The following is an 18,435-nucleotide window of genomic DNA, read 5'->3' on the forward strand; positions in this document are numbered from 1 at the left end:
ACACTGCTGTCAATCCACCAGAGCACAGGCCAGCAGCAGACAGGGCGCTTCCAGCGTTTTACAAGCCGACTTCAAGCCCTTTTCAAGCGCTTTCGAGGTGCTTTGACAAGGCTTTTGCAGCGCTTTCAAGGTTCATTGTCAAGACTTTTCAATTACCTCACAGCGTCAGGCAATTAACCATCTTTTTTTTTTAACCTTTGTTTAACCAGGAAAAGAACTCCCTGAGATTTTAAATCTCTTTTACAGGAGTGTCCTGGGCAAGACAGGCATCAGCAGACACAACCTAATTTAAAACACACAACACAACATAGGGAAATTAAAATACAGACCATACCATACCATCCAGCACCAATAAATGACTAAATAAATACAGCTACATTGAGGGGAAAAAAGTATTTGATCCCCTGCTGATTTTGTACGTTTGCCCACTGACAAAGAAATGATCAGTCTATAATTTTAATGGTAGGTGTATTTTAACAGTGAGAGACAGAATAACATCAAAAAAATCCAGAAAAACGCATTTCAAAAAAGTTATAAATTGATTTGCATGTTAATGAGGGAAATAAGTATTTGACCCCTTCGACTTAGTACTTGGTGGCAAAACCCTTGTTGGCAATCACAGAGGTCAGACGTTTCTTGTAGTTGGCCACCAGGTTTGCACACATCTCAGGAGGGATTTTGTCCCACTCCTCTTTGCAGATCCTCTCCAAGTCATTAAGGTTTCGAGGCTGACGTTTGGCAACTCGAACCTTCAGCTCCCTCCACAGATTTTCTATGGGATTAAGGTCTGGAGACTCCAGGACCTTAATGTGCTGCTTCTTGAGCCACTCCTTTGTTGCCTTGGCTGTGTATTTTGAGTCATTGTCATGCTGGAATACCCATCCACGACCCGTTTTCAATGCCCTGGCTGAGGGAAGGAGGTTCTCACCCAAGATTTGACGGTACATGGCCCCGTCCATCGTCCCTTTGATGCGGTGCAGTTGTCCTGTCCCCTTAGCAGAAAAACACCCCCAATGCATAATGTTTCCACCTCCATGTTTGACGGTGGGGATGGTGTTCTTGGGGTCATTCCTCCTCCTCCAAACACGGTGAGTTGAGTTGATGCCAAAGAGCTCGATTTTGGTCTCATCTGACCACAACACTTTCACCCAGTTCTCCTCTGAATCATTCAGATGTTCATTGGCAAACTTCAGACGGGCCTGTACATGTGCTTTCTTGAGCAGGGGGACCTTGCGGGTGCTGCAGGATTTCAGTCCTTCACGGCGTAGTGTGTTACCAATTGTTTTCTTGGTGACTATGGTCCCAGCTGCCTTGAGATCATTAACAAGATCCTCCCGTGTAGTTCTGGGCTGATTCTTCACCGTTCTCATGATCATTGAAACTCCACGAGGTGAGATCTTGCATGGAGCCCAGGCCGAGGGAGACTGACAGTTATTTTGTGTTTCTTCCATTTGCGAATAATCGCACCAACTGTTGTCACCTTCTCACCAAGTTGCTTGGCGATGGTCTTGTAGCCCATTCCAGCCTTGTTTAGGTCTACAATCTTGTCCCTGACATCCTTGGACAGCTCTTTGGTCTTGGCCATGGTGGAGAGTTTGGAATCTGATTGATTGATTGTTTCTGTGGACAGGTGTCTTTTGTACAGGTAACGAGCTGAGATTAGGAGCAGTCCCTTTAAGAGAGTGCTCCTAATCTCAGCTCGTTACCTGTATACAAGACACCTGTCCACAGAAGCAATCAATCAATCAGATTCCAAACTCTCCACCATGGCCAAGACCAAAGAACTGTCCAAGGATGTCAGGGACAAGATTGTAGACCTAAAAAAGGCTGGAATGGGCTACAAGACCATCGCCAAGCAACTTGGTGAGAAGGTGACAACAGTTGGTGCGATTATTCGCAAATGGAAGAAACACAAAATAACTGTCAGTCTCCCTCAGCCTTGGCTCCATGCAAGATCTCACCTATTGGAGTTTCAGTGATCAGGAGAACGGTGAGGAATCAGACCAAAACTACACGGGAGGATCTTGTTAATGATCTCAAGGCAGCTGGGACCATAGTCACCAAGAAAACAATTGGTAACACACTACGCCGTGAAGGACTGAAATCCTGCAGCGCCCGTAAGGTCCCCCTGCTCAAGAAAGCACATGTACAGGCCCGTCTGAAGTTTGCCAATGAACATCTGAATGATTCAGAGGAGAACTGGGTGAAAGTGTTGTGGTCAGATGAGACCAAAATCGAGCTCTTTGGCATCAACTCAACTCGCCGTGTTTGGAGGAGGAGGAATGACCCCAAGAACACCATCCCCACCGTCAAACATGGAGGTGGAAACATTATGCATTGGGGGTGTTTTTCTGCTAAGTGGACAGGACAACTGCACCGCATCAAAGGGACGATGGACGGGGCCATGTACCATCAAATCTTGGGTGAGAACCTCCTTCCCTCAGCCAGGGCATTGAAAATGGGTCGTGGATGGGTATTCCAGCATGACGATGACTCAAAATACACAGCCAAGGCAATAAAGGAGTGGCTCAAGAAGAAGCACATTAAGGTCCTGGAGTGGCCTAGCCAGTCTCCAGACCTTAATCCCATAGAAAATCTGTGGAGGGAGCTGAAGGTTCGAGTTGCCAAACGTCCGCTTCTAAACCTTAATGACTTGGAGAGGATCTGCAAAGAGGAGTGGGACAAAATCCCTCCTGAGATGTGTGCAAACCTGGTGGCCAACTACAAGAAACGTCTGACCTCTGTGATTGCCAACAAGGGTTTTGCCACCAAGTACTAAGTCGAAGGGGTCAAATACTTATTTCCCTCATTAACATGCAAATCAATTCATAACTTTTTTGAAATGTGCTTTTTTCTGGATTTTTTTGTTGTTATTCTGTCTCTCACTGTTAAAATACACCTACCATTAAAATTATAGACTGATAATTTCTTTGTCAGTAGGCAAACGTACAAAATCAGCGGGGGATCAAATACTTTTTTCCCCTCACTGTATTTAACCAGGAAAAGAACTCGCTGAGATTAAAAATCTCTTTTACAGGAGTGTCCTGGGCAAGACAGACATCAGCAAACACAAACTAATTTAAAACACACAACACAACATAGGGAAATTAAAATACAGACACCATACCATCCAGCACCAATACATGACCAAATAAATACAGCTATTTAGGTTTATACACACCCAGTGCTACAAGCTCCTGCAGTTTTAGGTCAGATTGAAGACCATTCCCTGCAGACGGAGCAGCAACCCCAAACGCTTTTCTGCCCGTCTCTGTGCGCACAGTGGGAACTGCCTAAAACTTCTCTGCAGCGATCAACAGAAAGACTGAACTAGCTGGATTAAAAATAAAAAAATAAGAAAGTATTTACAACCTGAACAACTGCTGAATGAATAAAAACAAAACTAAAAAAAAACAAAAACAAACATATTCTTCTAGCCTTGTCCACCCGTCTGCCATTCCCGTGTTTTAGACGATAATGTGTGGCGCTCACAGGTGGGGCTTCATAAACACCTGTTTAATAAACGTGTGACACGCCACTCCTTATATTGTTTTTATTCCACTAGCAGGCTGTACCTACAGTGTGTTACACATAGGCCAAAACACTTGCTATCACTCTAATCACTCATCTGGTTTAACCTTTGAATTTCAATCAACTCAACACCCCCCCCCCCCCCCCCAGTGTGTATTTTCCCCATTTCGGCCCAGTTTCTGGACTCTGTGTTTCAATCACACAGCCAAGCATTTTCATTGTGTTACAGTCACAGAATCCTGTTTGTTACCAAGCGACTCAATTTTCTGATTAAAAGGAGAACACACTAGCCAGCTGTTTCTCTCACACATCTCTCTTACAGACTGCACTCCACTAGATGCTGTTCTTTCATGAAATTCTCACGTAAGGAGTGTACAGACATTTTCAAAATCAGATTTTCTGTAGGCCTACATTTTATTTATTTCAGATCCTCTGAAGTTAGGCAATGTTGTGCAATGAACAAAAAAAGAAAAGGTTAACGAAAACACTGGAATAGATTCAGACAGGACATAACACTGGGAAAAATAAATAAAACAAATACTAAATCAACATTTATTGTACGGTTGTATTGTTTATTCTACCAGCAGCTGTAAATGTTTTTTCCCCAATTTAATCTTTATAACAATTTCACCTGTATTTTGAAGTGCACAGTTATGGTTTACACAGACTTGTCTGCTGCAGTTGTGTGTATATGTCTTGTTTTTCATAGATTTCACAAATTAATTAGGTGGTTTGGACATGACAATAAGTAACACTATTTGGAAAATAGCACATTAACATTGATGAACTCATACAATCACAGCTTGTACAGGGTCTGCAAATCAAGATTTAAACAATAACCCAATCTTTCCAAGTACCTAGTCTTATTATAGTCATTTCAATTAACACTAGGGGGCAATAGAGAACAGAATATTTAGGGAAATATTTCATATATACATATTCATATTTTATTTGTTAGCAGATGCCTTTATCCAAGGTGGCTTACAATTGTTACAATATACTACATTATTTTTACATAGTTACCCATTTATACAGCTACAGAGTTTTTACTGCAGCAATCTAGGTAAAGTACCTCGCTCAAGGGTACAGCAGCAGAGAGACTGAACCCCCGGCCCTCTGCCCCAGAGTCCAGAGCCTTAACCGCTTCATAAAAGACTCATAATTGCCTTGGGTGTATGTTAAGCTTAAATGTTTCATTTATAAATCGTGGGATCCCCCGCCGTTCTACAGGGCTCTCCGAGCATTTGCGCTCGAAGTAGGCCTCCATAAAGTCATGCTGGCCTCCTGGGATTATAAGACCATCTGTAGCCAGATGAGATCTACCCAGGAGACCAGCCGGATAGAAGATTTCCCTCCCGAAACCTGCCGGTTTATCTGGGCTAACGCTACGCACGTTTACCTCACAAACACGCAGGAAGATGTCTCCTGGATGGTTGTGAGTCGGTGTCTCCCCACCCGAGTGTTCATACACAGAAGGGGCCTGGCCCCTTTTGACATCTGCCCCTACAAGGGTTGCCTGGGAAAGGAGACGGAGGCTCATATCTTTAGGGATTGCCCCTCCGCCTGCAGGGTCTGGCTCCTGTTTTCTCCGTTCCTCCGCAGGTTTGCCGTTCCTGTGCGGGCGACGGCCCAGCAGATCCTTTATGGTCCAGCCAGGGGAATTACATCTTCAACCCTGAGGTGCTGGTGGCGTGTCGTCTGTGCAGTGAAACAGGCACTGTGGGAGGGACAGAACATCTGTCTATTCAACAAGCAGGAGCTGGACCCAGTCGTCATCGCGCGGAGGGGCATGGTCCTAGTTAGGGACTATGTCAATCTGGAGGTCCACCAGAGGGGCAAGGAGGAAGCCTTTAAGAACTGGCAAATACAAGATCTGGGGGAGCTCAGGATCCCATGATGGGACCCACCTCCGGGGACGGAGGACCTGCTGGAGCCCGAGTTCAAGATCTTTTAACCCCTTTCATGAATGATTGTTTTTTAGAAATTATTTTAAAAAAACTAAATTTTAATTGTTTTTAAAGAATGATTTGATTTTAAATGCACTTGTTTTGTTTTGGTATTTGGTTGGTTTTGTTTTGTTTCTTTGTCAAATACATTGGCCGTTTGGATTTTAATTTTAAATGCATCAGACTGTTTTGGTTTTGTTTTTTATTTTATTGTTTTATTTGATTTTTGTTTTGTCTGATGCATTTTCAGTTACTTTCAATGTATTTGACCTTTTTTGTTGGTTTGCAGTTTGCTTTTTATCACAAGTTTATTGTTTTATTGATTTAAGCACATTTATTTGAGTTCAGGTATGTCGTTAATCACATTAAGATTTAATTTTTTTTTAAGTGATTTTAGATTTTATTTTTATTTTTTTAATCATAAGTATTAAAATCTTGAATGTTTTTATATTGAAAATGTTAAATACTTCAACAAATAAAACAGTATAAATAACAGGCACAGTTGAAACAGCTAAAATCATATTTTAAGGGGCTGCACAAACCGTATAAGCAGCTACTGAGCATAAAAATTGTATAAACCCGAATCAGCACAATTGTTAAATCATGCTCAAAAATCAATGCACCCGAATACATGTTTTGTCCATTTTTTTTTTACTCAGCCAAGTATCTCCATTTGTTAGCCACCACACCTGCAAAGTCTGTCACAGAAACTAAGCAGTGCATCACACTGTCTATGTTTGCCACTTCAGGCCTAATCCTCTCCCCCAGCATATTTCTGCTCGTTGTGTCTTTTCCACTCCTGTCAGTGGATTCGGGTCAGGAGAACTTCTGCTTGCCATTGAATGCCTTGGCTCAGGTCGGTTTGAGAATGATTCTAAAGATACCGCGATCCAGGGATCCCATCAATCGCATGTACATGGAGTCATGGACACTATCTACATTGATAAGGAAACCTTCACTGTCCAGTGGCTTAAGCATGGTAAAAAGAGTACACACATACACAGCAAGGCATGACCAGCTGTATTTGCAATGGGGTATTAGCCCCCCTTTGCCACGAAGGGATTGTTCCAGAGGTCTTTGAAGGACACTATAACTGCCAATATGCACAACAGTGCAGTGCAACTATGAACTGAATTTTATGATAAGGGTACATATACCAAGAGTGAGAGTGTCTGAGGCAGAACAGCATTGAAGACATTTAACTGAGTTTAATCACAACACCTCTGTGAGTAGGAAAGAAATTGGTGAGAGACTATTTGCTACTTCACTGATTTCCAACCACAGTGTTACAGACCCAGGGTCAGGTGTCATCAAGCAGGGAACACGTAGGACCAGATAGACAGTTCTCCAGAAGAAAGTAATTGAATTAAGTTTTTTTTTTTATGGAAAAATAAAAAAACAAATATCTACACAGAATAATGGTAGAAAATCTATCCCTTCACATGAGAACAGAAAAACTCCTGAGAGCAGGGAAAACAAGAGCTACCCTGTACTCCTTGGAGGAACCCAACCTTCCAACTGACCCCTAGCAGTTCTCACACTCCCTCTTTATACCCCAAGGTCTACAACTCCTCCCCCAAGAACATACCACTAATAAAACATAAATATCTCAATATCTAAAAGTATAGACCCAAATACTGTAAATTACCCATTGTCATGATATCAATAAACAAAACTAATTATATCTAATACCATGAAAAAAACAAAACAACATCAGTACAAAGAGAAATAAACAAAACATTATTGCAAACACCCCTTTCCTATAACCCCTTGAACCCTTCCCTTATGGCCAGAGAATTAAGATAAATAGGGTAATGGCCAAGCATATATTGCACTTCTCCATCATGTGTAACCACTTTTACCCTTCAACAACATGGACGCCAACACACCAACCCCAGCAACTCCAGCCCAACTCCCCCTTTCCCTTCACCGCAGGTAAGTTCATAAGAGTTGTTAATACCAACCATGACCTTCTTTTTTAAAATATTTTTTCCTTTTTTAAAATATAGCATTATTTAAAATGGAGCTTGTGCATTCTGTCATATACAGCAGCGTATTAATAAATACACACATATACACATATTTGACATTGCTTGGTCCCTTGACCTGCTTCATCTTTATCACGTAGCTCATGAAGGATGATGGAAAAGGATAAGGGTGTCCACTAATAAATACATAATAATAAAAAAGATATAATTTAGTTCAAGAACTGTGAGAGAGGGAATTTACAAATGTGTTCTCTGGCTTTTAACAAAAAATGCAATGACAACATATGTCTGTTGATCATATTTATATATTTTGTTCATTATTGTATTACTAATTAGCTCCTTGTAGGTTATTTTCTTAATTAATGGAACTGTTTCTCATAAATGGTTCCGAATGTGGAGCCAAGAAGGCGCTAAAGCTGGGTGTTTGAAAAATAAAAGGTTTACAGTCATTCTCCTTCATTGACCTTTATTTGCCACTAGGGGGAGGTAGAACACAAACTGACAAGCAGAGACGCGGCGCTTCACTGTTCACATTCAATGAGGCAGGAGCTCCCATGCTGACACACAATAAAGAGACAGTGAAGAACATGCTCAACCTTAGAGGACAATCCATCACATTATACAGCCTTCCTCTCTCCTGCCTTAGCAGGTCTATATGTGCCCCCCGCTCCCTCTCTCACCTGCAGCCCTTCAAACCACAATCAAACGAATCAGTCATTGCACTACACTCTCCCAATGAAAGAAGCTCGTCTCACATCAACCCATCAAATAATAATAATGTAACAATAGGGCCTAATCATATTCATAATGGTAATAACAATAAATACATTGGCACCCTTAGGATATGCTAATATGAACATGATTATTAGGATTGTAGTTTGGATAGATTAATCCAAATCAACAACATATTTTACAGAAAATGTGTTTTAGAAGGTGTGTCCAAGAAAACAAAAACAAACAAAAACATGCCAGTTTGCTCTAAGTGGTCTGGACCACTCCGCGGACCACAGTGCAGAGATCTGGACCTCGGACCACAAAATGCTACATCCCCTTCTCCAGGAGAAAATATGTATAAATTATTATATTATACGAGTTTACAGCTGAAACACTTCATAAATATTTCATTACAATGTTTATTAACATGTAGGCCTAAGAACGGATTCACATATGCAGAGATATTGACATTGAAATTGCAAAAGCTGCACAAAAAGCAGCTATGGCGGTTCTAGTATTAAACTGTTTTTCATGTTATTGTCTGCTCCTTTTATCTGACCTACTTATTAATTGTATTCTATTGTGTGAATAAACTGCTCTTTGAATTACACATCAATAATCTTCCTTTAACTGAAGGGGATGTGTGGGGTGGTTTCAGTATTTCTTAAATACTCTATTTCCTTATATACATCGTTGTGGCAATATTAAAAATATATAATAATAATACAATATACATCAATAAAATACGATGTAAATAAACACATATATTAATAAAAATGAAAATAAATTGAAATATATGTCAATTTATTTTTTTGGCACCAATTACCCTCCATATTTAATTACTGAAGTGAATATGTAGTTTCAAAAACCGACTACAACTGCTGGTCTGAAAGTCTGTGTAATTTGTAACTGAGTATGCAAATTGGTGATGAACTGACGGAGATGAAAAGTGCGTTACAAAAAGACGGGATCCCCCACCTCGCTGAAAAACATTTAAGTGGAGCCCATCTTTATGGGGAGCTTATATTTGCCCCATAAACAGAAACCGTATTGAAATTCACCTTGTTTATATCTAGTCACCAGCATTTTGTAATGAAACGTACATTTGTGTAGAATGTTTTGGTTAGTCTCACAGGTTTAATAACAGACATGGCCTTTGCTTGACTTCGGACATATTGCTCAAACACTGACAAGAATTCATAGAAAAAACAAGACACTTTTGCCAAGTAAAACATGTCATTGAAAGCATCACAATAAAAAAAAACAAATACTATAAGTAGTAAATATTTACTTATTTGGAGAATGTTCTCATTATTTTCCCATCAAATAATTTATTTTTGTTTCTTTAAACAATGAAAACAGACCTGGTACACTGATGTTTGTTGGTCTCATTACATATTGACTATGTTCTGATTTTTAAAGATCTATCAAGCTTTTCAGGTGTCAGAAGACTTATGCATCTATCAGTTAAGACTAATATATATATATATATATATATATACACAACAGGAACACTCCTGGCTGAAATTAATGTTTGTTTCTAATATACAAATTACTCTTTCTAGTTATCCATTGTGTGCTCATGTAACAGCATTGTTAACAGGCAGAATGCTCCACATGGTAGAATACAATCTTGGCCCAGCAGTGGAGAAAACAAATCTCCATTCTCTGTCCATGCTTTCAACTGTTAAAGAAATTTAAAAAGATCAATAATTTCTTGTAAGGGTCGATATGTTTGTGATAAATTTCAAAAAAATTATTATATTTATTATAGTTTTATAATAGTTTAGTATCTATCTTTAGTATAGTTTTCTATCATATATATATATACACTCACCTAAAGGATTATTAGGAACACCATACTAATACTGTGTTTGACCCCCTTTCGCCTTCAGAACTGCCTTCATTCTACGTGGCATTGATTCAACAAGGTGCTGAAAGCATTCTTTAGAAATGTTGGCCCATATTGATAGGATAGCATCTTGCAGTTGATGGAGATTTGTGGGATGCACATCCAGGGCACGAAGCTCCCGTTCCACCACATCCCAAAGATGCTCTATTGGGTTGAGATCTGGTGACTGTGGGGGCCAGTTTAGTACAGTAAACTCATTGTCATGTTCAAGAAACCAATTTGAAATGATTCGACTTTTGTGACATGGTGCATTATCCTGCTGGAAGTAGCCATCAGAGGATGGGTACATGGTGGTCATAAAGGGATGGACATGGTCAGAAACAATGCTCAGGTAGGCCGTGGCATTTAAACGATGCCCAATTGGCACTAAGGGGCCTAAAGTGTGCCAAGAAAACATCCCCCACACCATTACACCACCACCACCAGCCTGCACAGTGGTAACAAGGCATGATGGATCCATGTTCTCATTCTGTTTACGCCAAATTCTGACTCTACCATCTGAATGTCTCAACAGAAATCGAGACTCATCAGACCAGGCAACATTTTTCCAGTTTTCAACTGTCCAATTTTGGTGAGCTTGTGCAAATTGTAGCCTCTTTTTCCTATTTGTAGTGGAGATGAGTGGTACCCGGTGGGGTCTTCTGCTGTTGTAGCCCATCCGCCTCAAGGTTGTACATGTTGTGGCTTCACTAATGCTTTGCTGCATACCTCGGTTGTAACGAGTGGTTCTTTCAGTCAAAGTTGCTCTTCTATCAGCTTGAATCAGTCGGCCCATTCTCCTCTGACCTCTAGCATCAACAAGGCATTTTCGCCCACAGGACTGCCGCATACTGGATGTTTTTCCCTTTTCACACCATTCTTTGTAAACCCTAGAAATGGTTGTGCGTGAAAATCCCAGTAACTGAGCAGATTGTGAAATACTCAGACCGGCCCGTCTGGCACCAACAACCATGCCACGTTCAAAATTGCTTAAATCACCTTTCTTTCCCATTCAGACATTCAGTTTGGAGTTCAGGAGATTGTCTTGACCAGGACCACACCCCTAAATGCATTGAAGCAACTGCCATGTGATTGGTTGGTTAGATAATTGCATTAATGAGAAATTGAACAGGTGTTCCTAATAATCCTTTAGGTGAGTGTATATATACACACCGATCAGCCATAACATTATGACACTGACAGGTGAAGTGAATGACACTGATAATCTTGTTATCATGGCATCTGTCAGTGGGTGGGATATATTAGGCAGCAATTGAACATTTTGTCCTCAAAGTTGATGTGTTAGAGGCAGGAAAAATGGGCAAGCGTAAGGATCTGAGCGACTTTGACAAGGGCCAAATTGTGATGGCTAGACGACTGGGTCAGAGCATCTCCAAAACTGCAGCTCTTGTGGGGTGTTCCCGGTCTGCAGTGGTCAGTATCTATCAAAAGTAGTCCAAGGATGGAAAAGCAGTGAACCGGCGACAGGGTCATGGGCGGCCAAGACTCACTGATGCACGTGGGGAGCGAAGGCTGGCCCGTGTGGTCCGATCCAACAGACGAGCTACTGTAGCTCAAATTACTGAAAAAGTGAATGCTGGTTCTGATAGAAAGGTGTCAGAACACACAGTGCATCGCAGTTTTTTGCGTATGGGGCTGCGTAGCCGCAGACCAGTCAGGGCGCCCATGCTGACCCCTGTCCACTGCCGAAAGCGCCTACAATGGGCACGTGAGCATCAGAACTGGTGTATATATATATATACACACAAATTCTAAAAGCAGTAGATTCAAGGGATGCTTAATTTGCTTCTTGTCATCAGTTCTTCAAACAACACCAATTTGTGTTGTGACAACTACTTAAGGTACATTTTCAGGAATTTATCATAAAATATTTGCATTTTCACTGACTCTCACAGAGGACCCCCACCCCTCCAAAAAAACAAAACCAAAATCTGGATCTTATGCAGTCTCTGCCCCTCTACCTCGTGCTCATTTAGTTCACAATTAGCTTGAAATGCTAATCCTTTTCCCCGGAAAGCAAACCCTTAAGCTGGAAATCAGAAACAAGAACAACCAAAGAGCAAATTATGGAAAAAAGCATCTACTTAACAAAGCGGAGCAGATGCTCCAAGATCAGGCACTACACTGTGTTGAAAACCAACATATGCCTCCCCTCTTATTGAGTGAAAACTGGAGGGCAGAGTCCCAGTAAGAGCGCATACATCCACACAAACGCTGGGGCGTCCATTCAGGGTGAAAGCCAATATCACAACGACACACTCCAACACAAATCGAACACAGAAGTGAAAACCCCTGAAATATGGGCCTCATTCGAAAAGCACAGATGGACCTGCAAGGCAATTCATGGGCATCTGCTACTGTACAAAAAGCATACATTTTTCTGCCATTTTAAAATATGTATTCAAAATGTGGATTATGTCATGTTTTTATTTCCATGATATGTTTAAAGTGGCAGTTTGCGCTGCACCTTTAAAACAACTTATCAAGGTAACTGAGTGTCCTGTTGCATGTTTAGGCTTGCAATTGGTAAATATTTATAGCCTACAGGAAGATTCAATTGTCCACTAAATTCATCAGAGAATAATAGATTCAGATATATTAATTGGGCGTTTTAAATACTTTACCCTTACCATTTCAGTTCCAGGTGTTAAATTCATTGCACTTAAGCTAACCACAGTTTTCATTGAGTGCACTGTACCAAAGCTTTAATAAAACAGTCCAAGGTTACATAGATTCAGAAACGTCCATTTAAAAGAGAGAAAGCAAAAGGGAATTCAACATATCTGCTGAAACAAACAGTTACACATGACATTAGGAGTGCTTACACATTTGTGTCACAACTTATTCACATTGAACCAATGTACACTTATATAGTGCCTTTGAAAGTACTCTTTGCAGGCGATGCTTTCTAATAATTAAACAATACGTGAGGACAAGTGTTGGTCTAGCGGCATGGTTCAATGGGAGTCTAATCAATATATTACCCATTTCAGATGTCTGTGTCTTGGGCTCTACTGGTCTCAAGGCTGGTTTACTGTCTGTCGCCCGATCACGGACTCCGCGACAGGAAGCGGGCCGGCGGCGGAGCCCGATCAAGTGAGCAGTGCAGTCCGCCGCGGAGCCACATGCGCCCGCTGATCCAGCTACTCCAGCCCGCGGCTTCAGATGCGTCTGAACATGGATCCGCCAGAGACGTGCTGTACACCTGCTGACGCGGAGACACGGTCTGAGCCGCAAGTGTGAGGGCCATGCTTAGTGTAGACTAACTGGCAACTCCCTGAGTCTGTTAACAAGGGTTGCATTTTTAACATTGTAGGGTCTTTCTTGGGATGGGGGGACGGGACTGGCCGCTGGTGATGAAAACTATCAAAATCAACGCACATTTTTCAATACGTGATTAAATACATGCTAGGCCTATAGTCAGTCACTTCGTTATTTTCTACAATTGTTGATTCATATGGTTTATTGCTGTTCCGTTTATAACTGCATGGGCTGCTGGGGTTGTCCTTATGTGTACAGTACCGCTTGTTTAATGATTTGCGCATGGGCAATGCTTCGCAAATGCCCCTTCATACTCGGCTCTATGAAGCGGATATAGACAGTGACATGCATTGAAATGCATTGTAGCGCTACGTCACAAGTACTGCATCAATTAATCGCCTAGCAACGGCGTCACGGCCCAGTGCTTTGGAACCTCGGACACCGTACTAAGAGAGCGCGCGGCGTCACAAAGCGCAGACTGCACAGCGAGAGACAGCGACTCGATTTTGCTCTTTAACGAAGACTGAATTTTGCCACAGAGAAGCGACAGCAGGCCTAGCACACTTGAATTTGTTCCGCCCGGGAACATTATCTGGTTGTAACAAGGTAAACATTGCAGTTATGTAGGGTAATCGAATAATAATATACACCAAACAGTCTGATAATGCAATGGTGCTGTTATGAGAAAGCTTGTTGGCAAAGTGATTTTTTTGTTTGTTTTAAATCATAATCGTCCTCTACAGGATTTTTGCATTGGAGTAATACCCACAGTAATGTATCATGGTTGTTGTATGATGTTGCTATTATTAGTGCATTGCTTGTTGTGTATAGTATAGTAACAGTAACAGTAGTGTGCAGGTAAATTGCAGCATGTGTATGGAGTAGGATTGTTTCAAATTTAAAAACACTGAAGTCGCATTAGCTGGTGTTATTTTATGCCCACACATTGTGTGGGGCCATGAGCTGCTACTACTGCATGGCTGTTGAACTGAAGGAAGGAAAAAGGGCCATTCTCCAGGCCAGCTTACATGAAAACTCTCAAAATGTGGCGATTCTATGATGTCACTAGGCCTCTTTGATGTCAGCAGCCAAAGATTTAAAATGTGAAGATTCAATTCTGATGTCTATGGAAATCCCTTCCTAACTTTCTCATTTGTATTATTGAGCCTAGCCATTTGCATCGAAGACCTTGCAGAGTTGGACACGGATTAATAGTGCTCCTGGCGACACTGAAACCCGTCTGCACTCCAGCTGCCAAATACCCCATCAATACCACAAGTAAGTTCCTTTTTGATGGTTTAATTTAAAAGAATTCCCAAATGTTAATTCCAATTGCTGATCTGATATTTTATAATGAAGTTACATGAAGAAAAAAAAACTGATTTAAAGATCAATGTGTTAAAACCAAAAACATCAATTGGTAGTATATAAACTTTGATTTGTATTGGGGAATCCACTGAAATGTAATTGAAAAGGGTACCTAGACAATGACATGCCTGTATTAACTTTTCCCTAAAACAGAGAGCCTCTAAAGTGTCTGTTTCTCTCTATTGCAGTGACTCAAGATTCATTGGACCAGGGTTCAGGAGTCTGCGTGCAGAGAAAGATCCTGGCTTGGTTTGACAGGTGTGACTCTGCTGGGCTCTCTGAGTCCAGCACCCTGCCACCCAGCAGCCCCTCTGACTTGGACCCACAGGTGTCTGGGGAGCAGATACAGAGCGGAGGAGGGCCTGAGGAGCCCATTGGGAAGGAGGAAGACGCGCTCACTTGTTCACCCATAGATGTGTTTGAGTGCACAGAGGTCAGAGCCGAGCAGGAGAGCCGACGCTACGGCCCTGCAGAGCTCCCGGCCGTCTGCCAGGATGAGAGCGGGCTCGGCGATGCCGGCTCCTCGGTCAGCAGTGGAGAGCTGGTTATTAGGAACAGTGCTTACATGGACCCTGCCTTTGTGAAGGCCGTCTCAATCAGAGAGAGGGTGGGCAATGTGCGCCGGTACAAGTGTGCCGGCTGCCTGCGGTACTACAACAGTATAGGCTCACTGCAGGTCCATATATACCTGGGTAGTATAGACGGCTACAGCTGCTGTGTTTTCTATCGCACACTGCTGTCAATCCACCAGAGCACAGGCCAGCAGCAGACAGGGCGCTTCCAGCGTTTTACAAGCCGACTTCAAGCCCTTTTCAAGCGCTTTCGAGGTGCTTTGACAAGGCTTTTGCAGCGCTTTCAAGGTTCATTGTCAAGACTTTTCAATTACCTCACAGCGTCAGGCAATTAACCATCTTTTTTTTTTAACCTTTGTTTAACCAGGAAAAGAACTCCCTGAGATTTTAAATCTCTTTTACAGGAGTGTCCTGGGCAAGACAGGCATCAGCAGACACAACCTAATTTAAAACACACAACACAACATAGGGAAATTAAAATACAGACCATACCATACCATCCAGCACCAATAAATGACTAAATAAATACAGCTACATTGAGGGGAAAAAAGTATTTGATCCCCTGCTGATTTTGTACGTTTGCCCACTGACAAAGAAATGATCAGTCTATAATTTTAATGGTAGGTGTATTTTAACAGTGAGAGACAGAATAACATCAAAAAAAATCCAGAAAAACGCATTTCAAAAAAGTTATAAATTGATTTGCATGTTAATGAGGGAAATAAGTATTTGACCCCTTCGACTTAGTACTTGGTGGCAAAACCCTTGTTGGCAATCACAGAGGTCAGACGTTTCTTGTAGTTGGCCACCAGGTTTACACACATCTCAGGAGGGATTTTGTCCCACTCCTCTTTGCAGATCCTCTCCAAGTCATTAAGGTTTCGAGGCTGACGTTTGGCAACTCGAACCTTCAGCTCCCTCCACAGATTTTCTATGGGATTAAGGTCTGGAGACTCCAGGACCTTAATGTGCTGCTTCTTGAGCCACTCCTTTGTTGCCTTGGCTGTGTATTTTGAGTCATTGTCATGCTGGAATACCCATCCACGACCCGTTTTCAATGCCCTGGCTGAGGGAAGGAGGTTCTCACCCAAGATTTGACGGTACATGGCCCCGTCCATCGTCCCTTTGATGCGGTGCAGTTGTCCTGTCCCCTTAGCAGAAAAACACCCCCAATGCATAATGTTTCCACCTCCATGTTTGACGGTGGGGATGGTGTTCTTGGGGTCATTCCTCCTCCTCCAAACACGGCGAGTTGAGTTGATGCCAAAGAGCTCGATTTTGGTCTCATCTGACCACAACACTTTCACCCAGTTCTCCTCTGAATCATTCAGATGTTCATTGGCAAACTTCAGACGGGCCTGTACATGTGCTTTCTTGAGCAGGGGGACCTTGCGGGTGCTGCAGGATTTCAGTCCTTCACGGCGTAGTGTGTTACCAATTGTTTTCTTGGTGACTATGGTCCCAGCTGCCTTGAGATCATTAACAAGATCCTCCCGTGTAGTTCTGGGCTGATTCCTCACCGTTCTCATGATCATTGAAACTCCACGAGGTGAGATCTTGCATGGAGCCCAGGCCGAGGGAGACTGACAGTTATTTTGTGTTTCTTCCATTTGCGAATAATCGCACCAACTGTTGTCACCTTCTCACCAAGTTGCTTGGCGATGGTCTTGTAGCCCATTCCAGCCTTGTTTAGGTCTACAATCTTGTCCCTGACATCCTTGGACAGTTCTTTGGTCTTGGCCATGGTGGAGAGTTTGGAATCTGATTGATTGATTGTTTCTGTGGACAGGTGTCTTTTATACAGGTAACGAGCTGAGATTAGGAGCAGTCCCTTTAAGAGAGTGCTCCTAATCTCAGCTCGTTACCTGTATACAAGACACCTGTCCACAGAAGCAATCAATCAATCAGATTCCAAACTCTCCTCCATGGCCAAGACCAAAGAACTGTCCAAGGATGTCAGGGACAAGATTGTAGACCTAAACAAGGCTGGAATGGGCTACAAGACCATCGCCAAGCAGCTGGGTGAGAAGGTGACAACAGTTGGTGCGATTATTCGCAAATGGAAGAAACACAAAATAACTGTCAGTCTCCCTCAGCCTTGGCTCCATGCAAGATCTCACCTATTGGAGTTTCAGTGATCAGGAGAACGGTGAGGAATCAGACCAAAACTACACGGGAGGATCTTCTTAATGATCTCAAGGCAGCTGGGACCATAGTCACCAAGAAAACAATTGGTAACACACTACGCCGTGAAGGACTGAAATCCTGCAGCGCCCGTAAGGTCCCCCTGCTCAAGAAAGCACATGTACAGGCCCGTCTGAAGTTTGCCAATGAACATCTGAATGATTCAGAGGAGAACTGGGTGAAAGTGTTGTGGTCAGATGAGACCAAAATCGAGCTCTTTGGCATCAACTCAACTCGCCGTGTTTGGAGGAGGAGGAATGACCCCAAGAACACCATCCCCATCGTCAAACATGGAGGTGGAAACATTATGCATTGGGGGTGTTTTTCTGCTAAGGGGACAGAACAACTGCACCGCATCAAAGGGACGATGGACGGGGCCATGTACCGTCAAATCTTGGGTGAGAACCTCCTTCCCTCAGCCAGGGCATTGAAAACGGGTCGTGGATGGGTATTCCAGCATGACAATGACTCAAAATACACAGCCAAGGCAACAAAGGAGTGGCTCAAGAAGCAGCACATTAAGGTCCTGGAGTCTCCAGACCTTAATCCCATAGAAAATCTGTGGAGGGAGCTGAAGGTTCGAGTTGCCAAACGTCCACTTCTAAACCTTAATGACTTGGAGAGGATCTGCAAAGAGGAGTGGGACAAAATCCCTCCTGAGATGTGTGCAAACCTGGTGGCCAACTACAAGAAACGTCTGACCTCTGTGATTGCCAACAAGGGTTTTGCCACCAAGTACTAAGTCGAAGGGGTCAAATACTTATTTCCCTCATTAACATGCAAATCAATTTATAACTTTTTTGAAATGCGTTTTTCTGGATTTTTTTGTTGTTATTCTGTCTCTCACTGTTAAAATACACCTACCATTAAAATGATAGACTGATCATTTCTTTGTCAGTGGGCAAACGTACAAAATCAGCGGGGGATCAAATACTTTTTTCCCCTCACTGTATTTAACC

At 42.4% G+C, this 18,435-nt stretch overlaps 1 protein-coding gene across 1 annotated transcript; it reads left to right on the forward strand.

Annotated features, from left to right (window-relative positions):
- Positions 1-13,888: 13,888 nt before the first annotated feature.
- Positions 13,889-15,627, forward strand: LOC136717403 (spermatogenesis-associated protein 46-like). Its single transcript, XM_066695020.1, has 3 exons — positions 13,889-13,958; positions 14,524-14,630; positions 14,909-15,627. Coding segments are annotated over exons 2-3 (720 nt in total). The 5' UTR covers positions 13,889-13,958; positions 14,524-14,629.
- The last annotated feature ends 2,808 nt before the right edge of the window (positions 15,628-18,435 follow it).

The sequence above is a fragment of the Amia ocellicauda genome, chromosome 21 (genome assembly GCF_036373705.1).
Source record: "Amia ocellicauda isolate fAmiCal2 chromosome 21, fAmiCal2.hap1, whole genome shotgun sequence".
NCBI classification, from domain to species: Eukaryota; Metazoa; Chordata; class Actinopteri; order Amiiformes; family Amiidae; genus Amia; species Amia ocellicauda.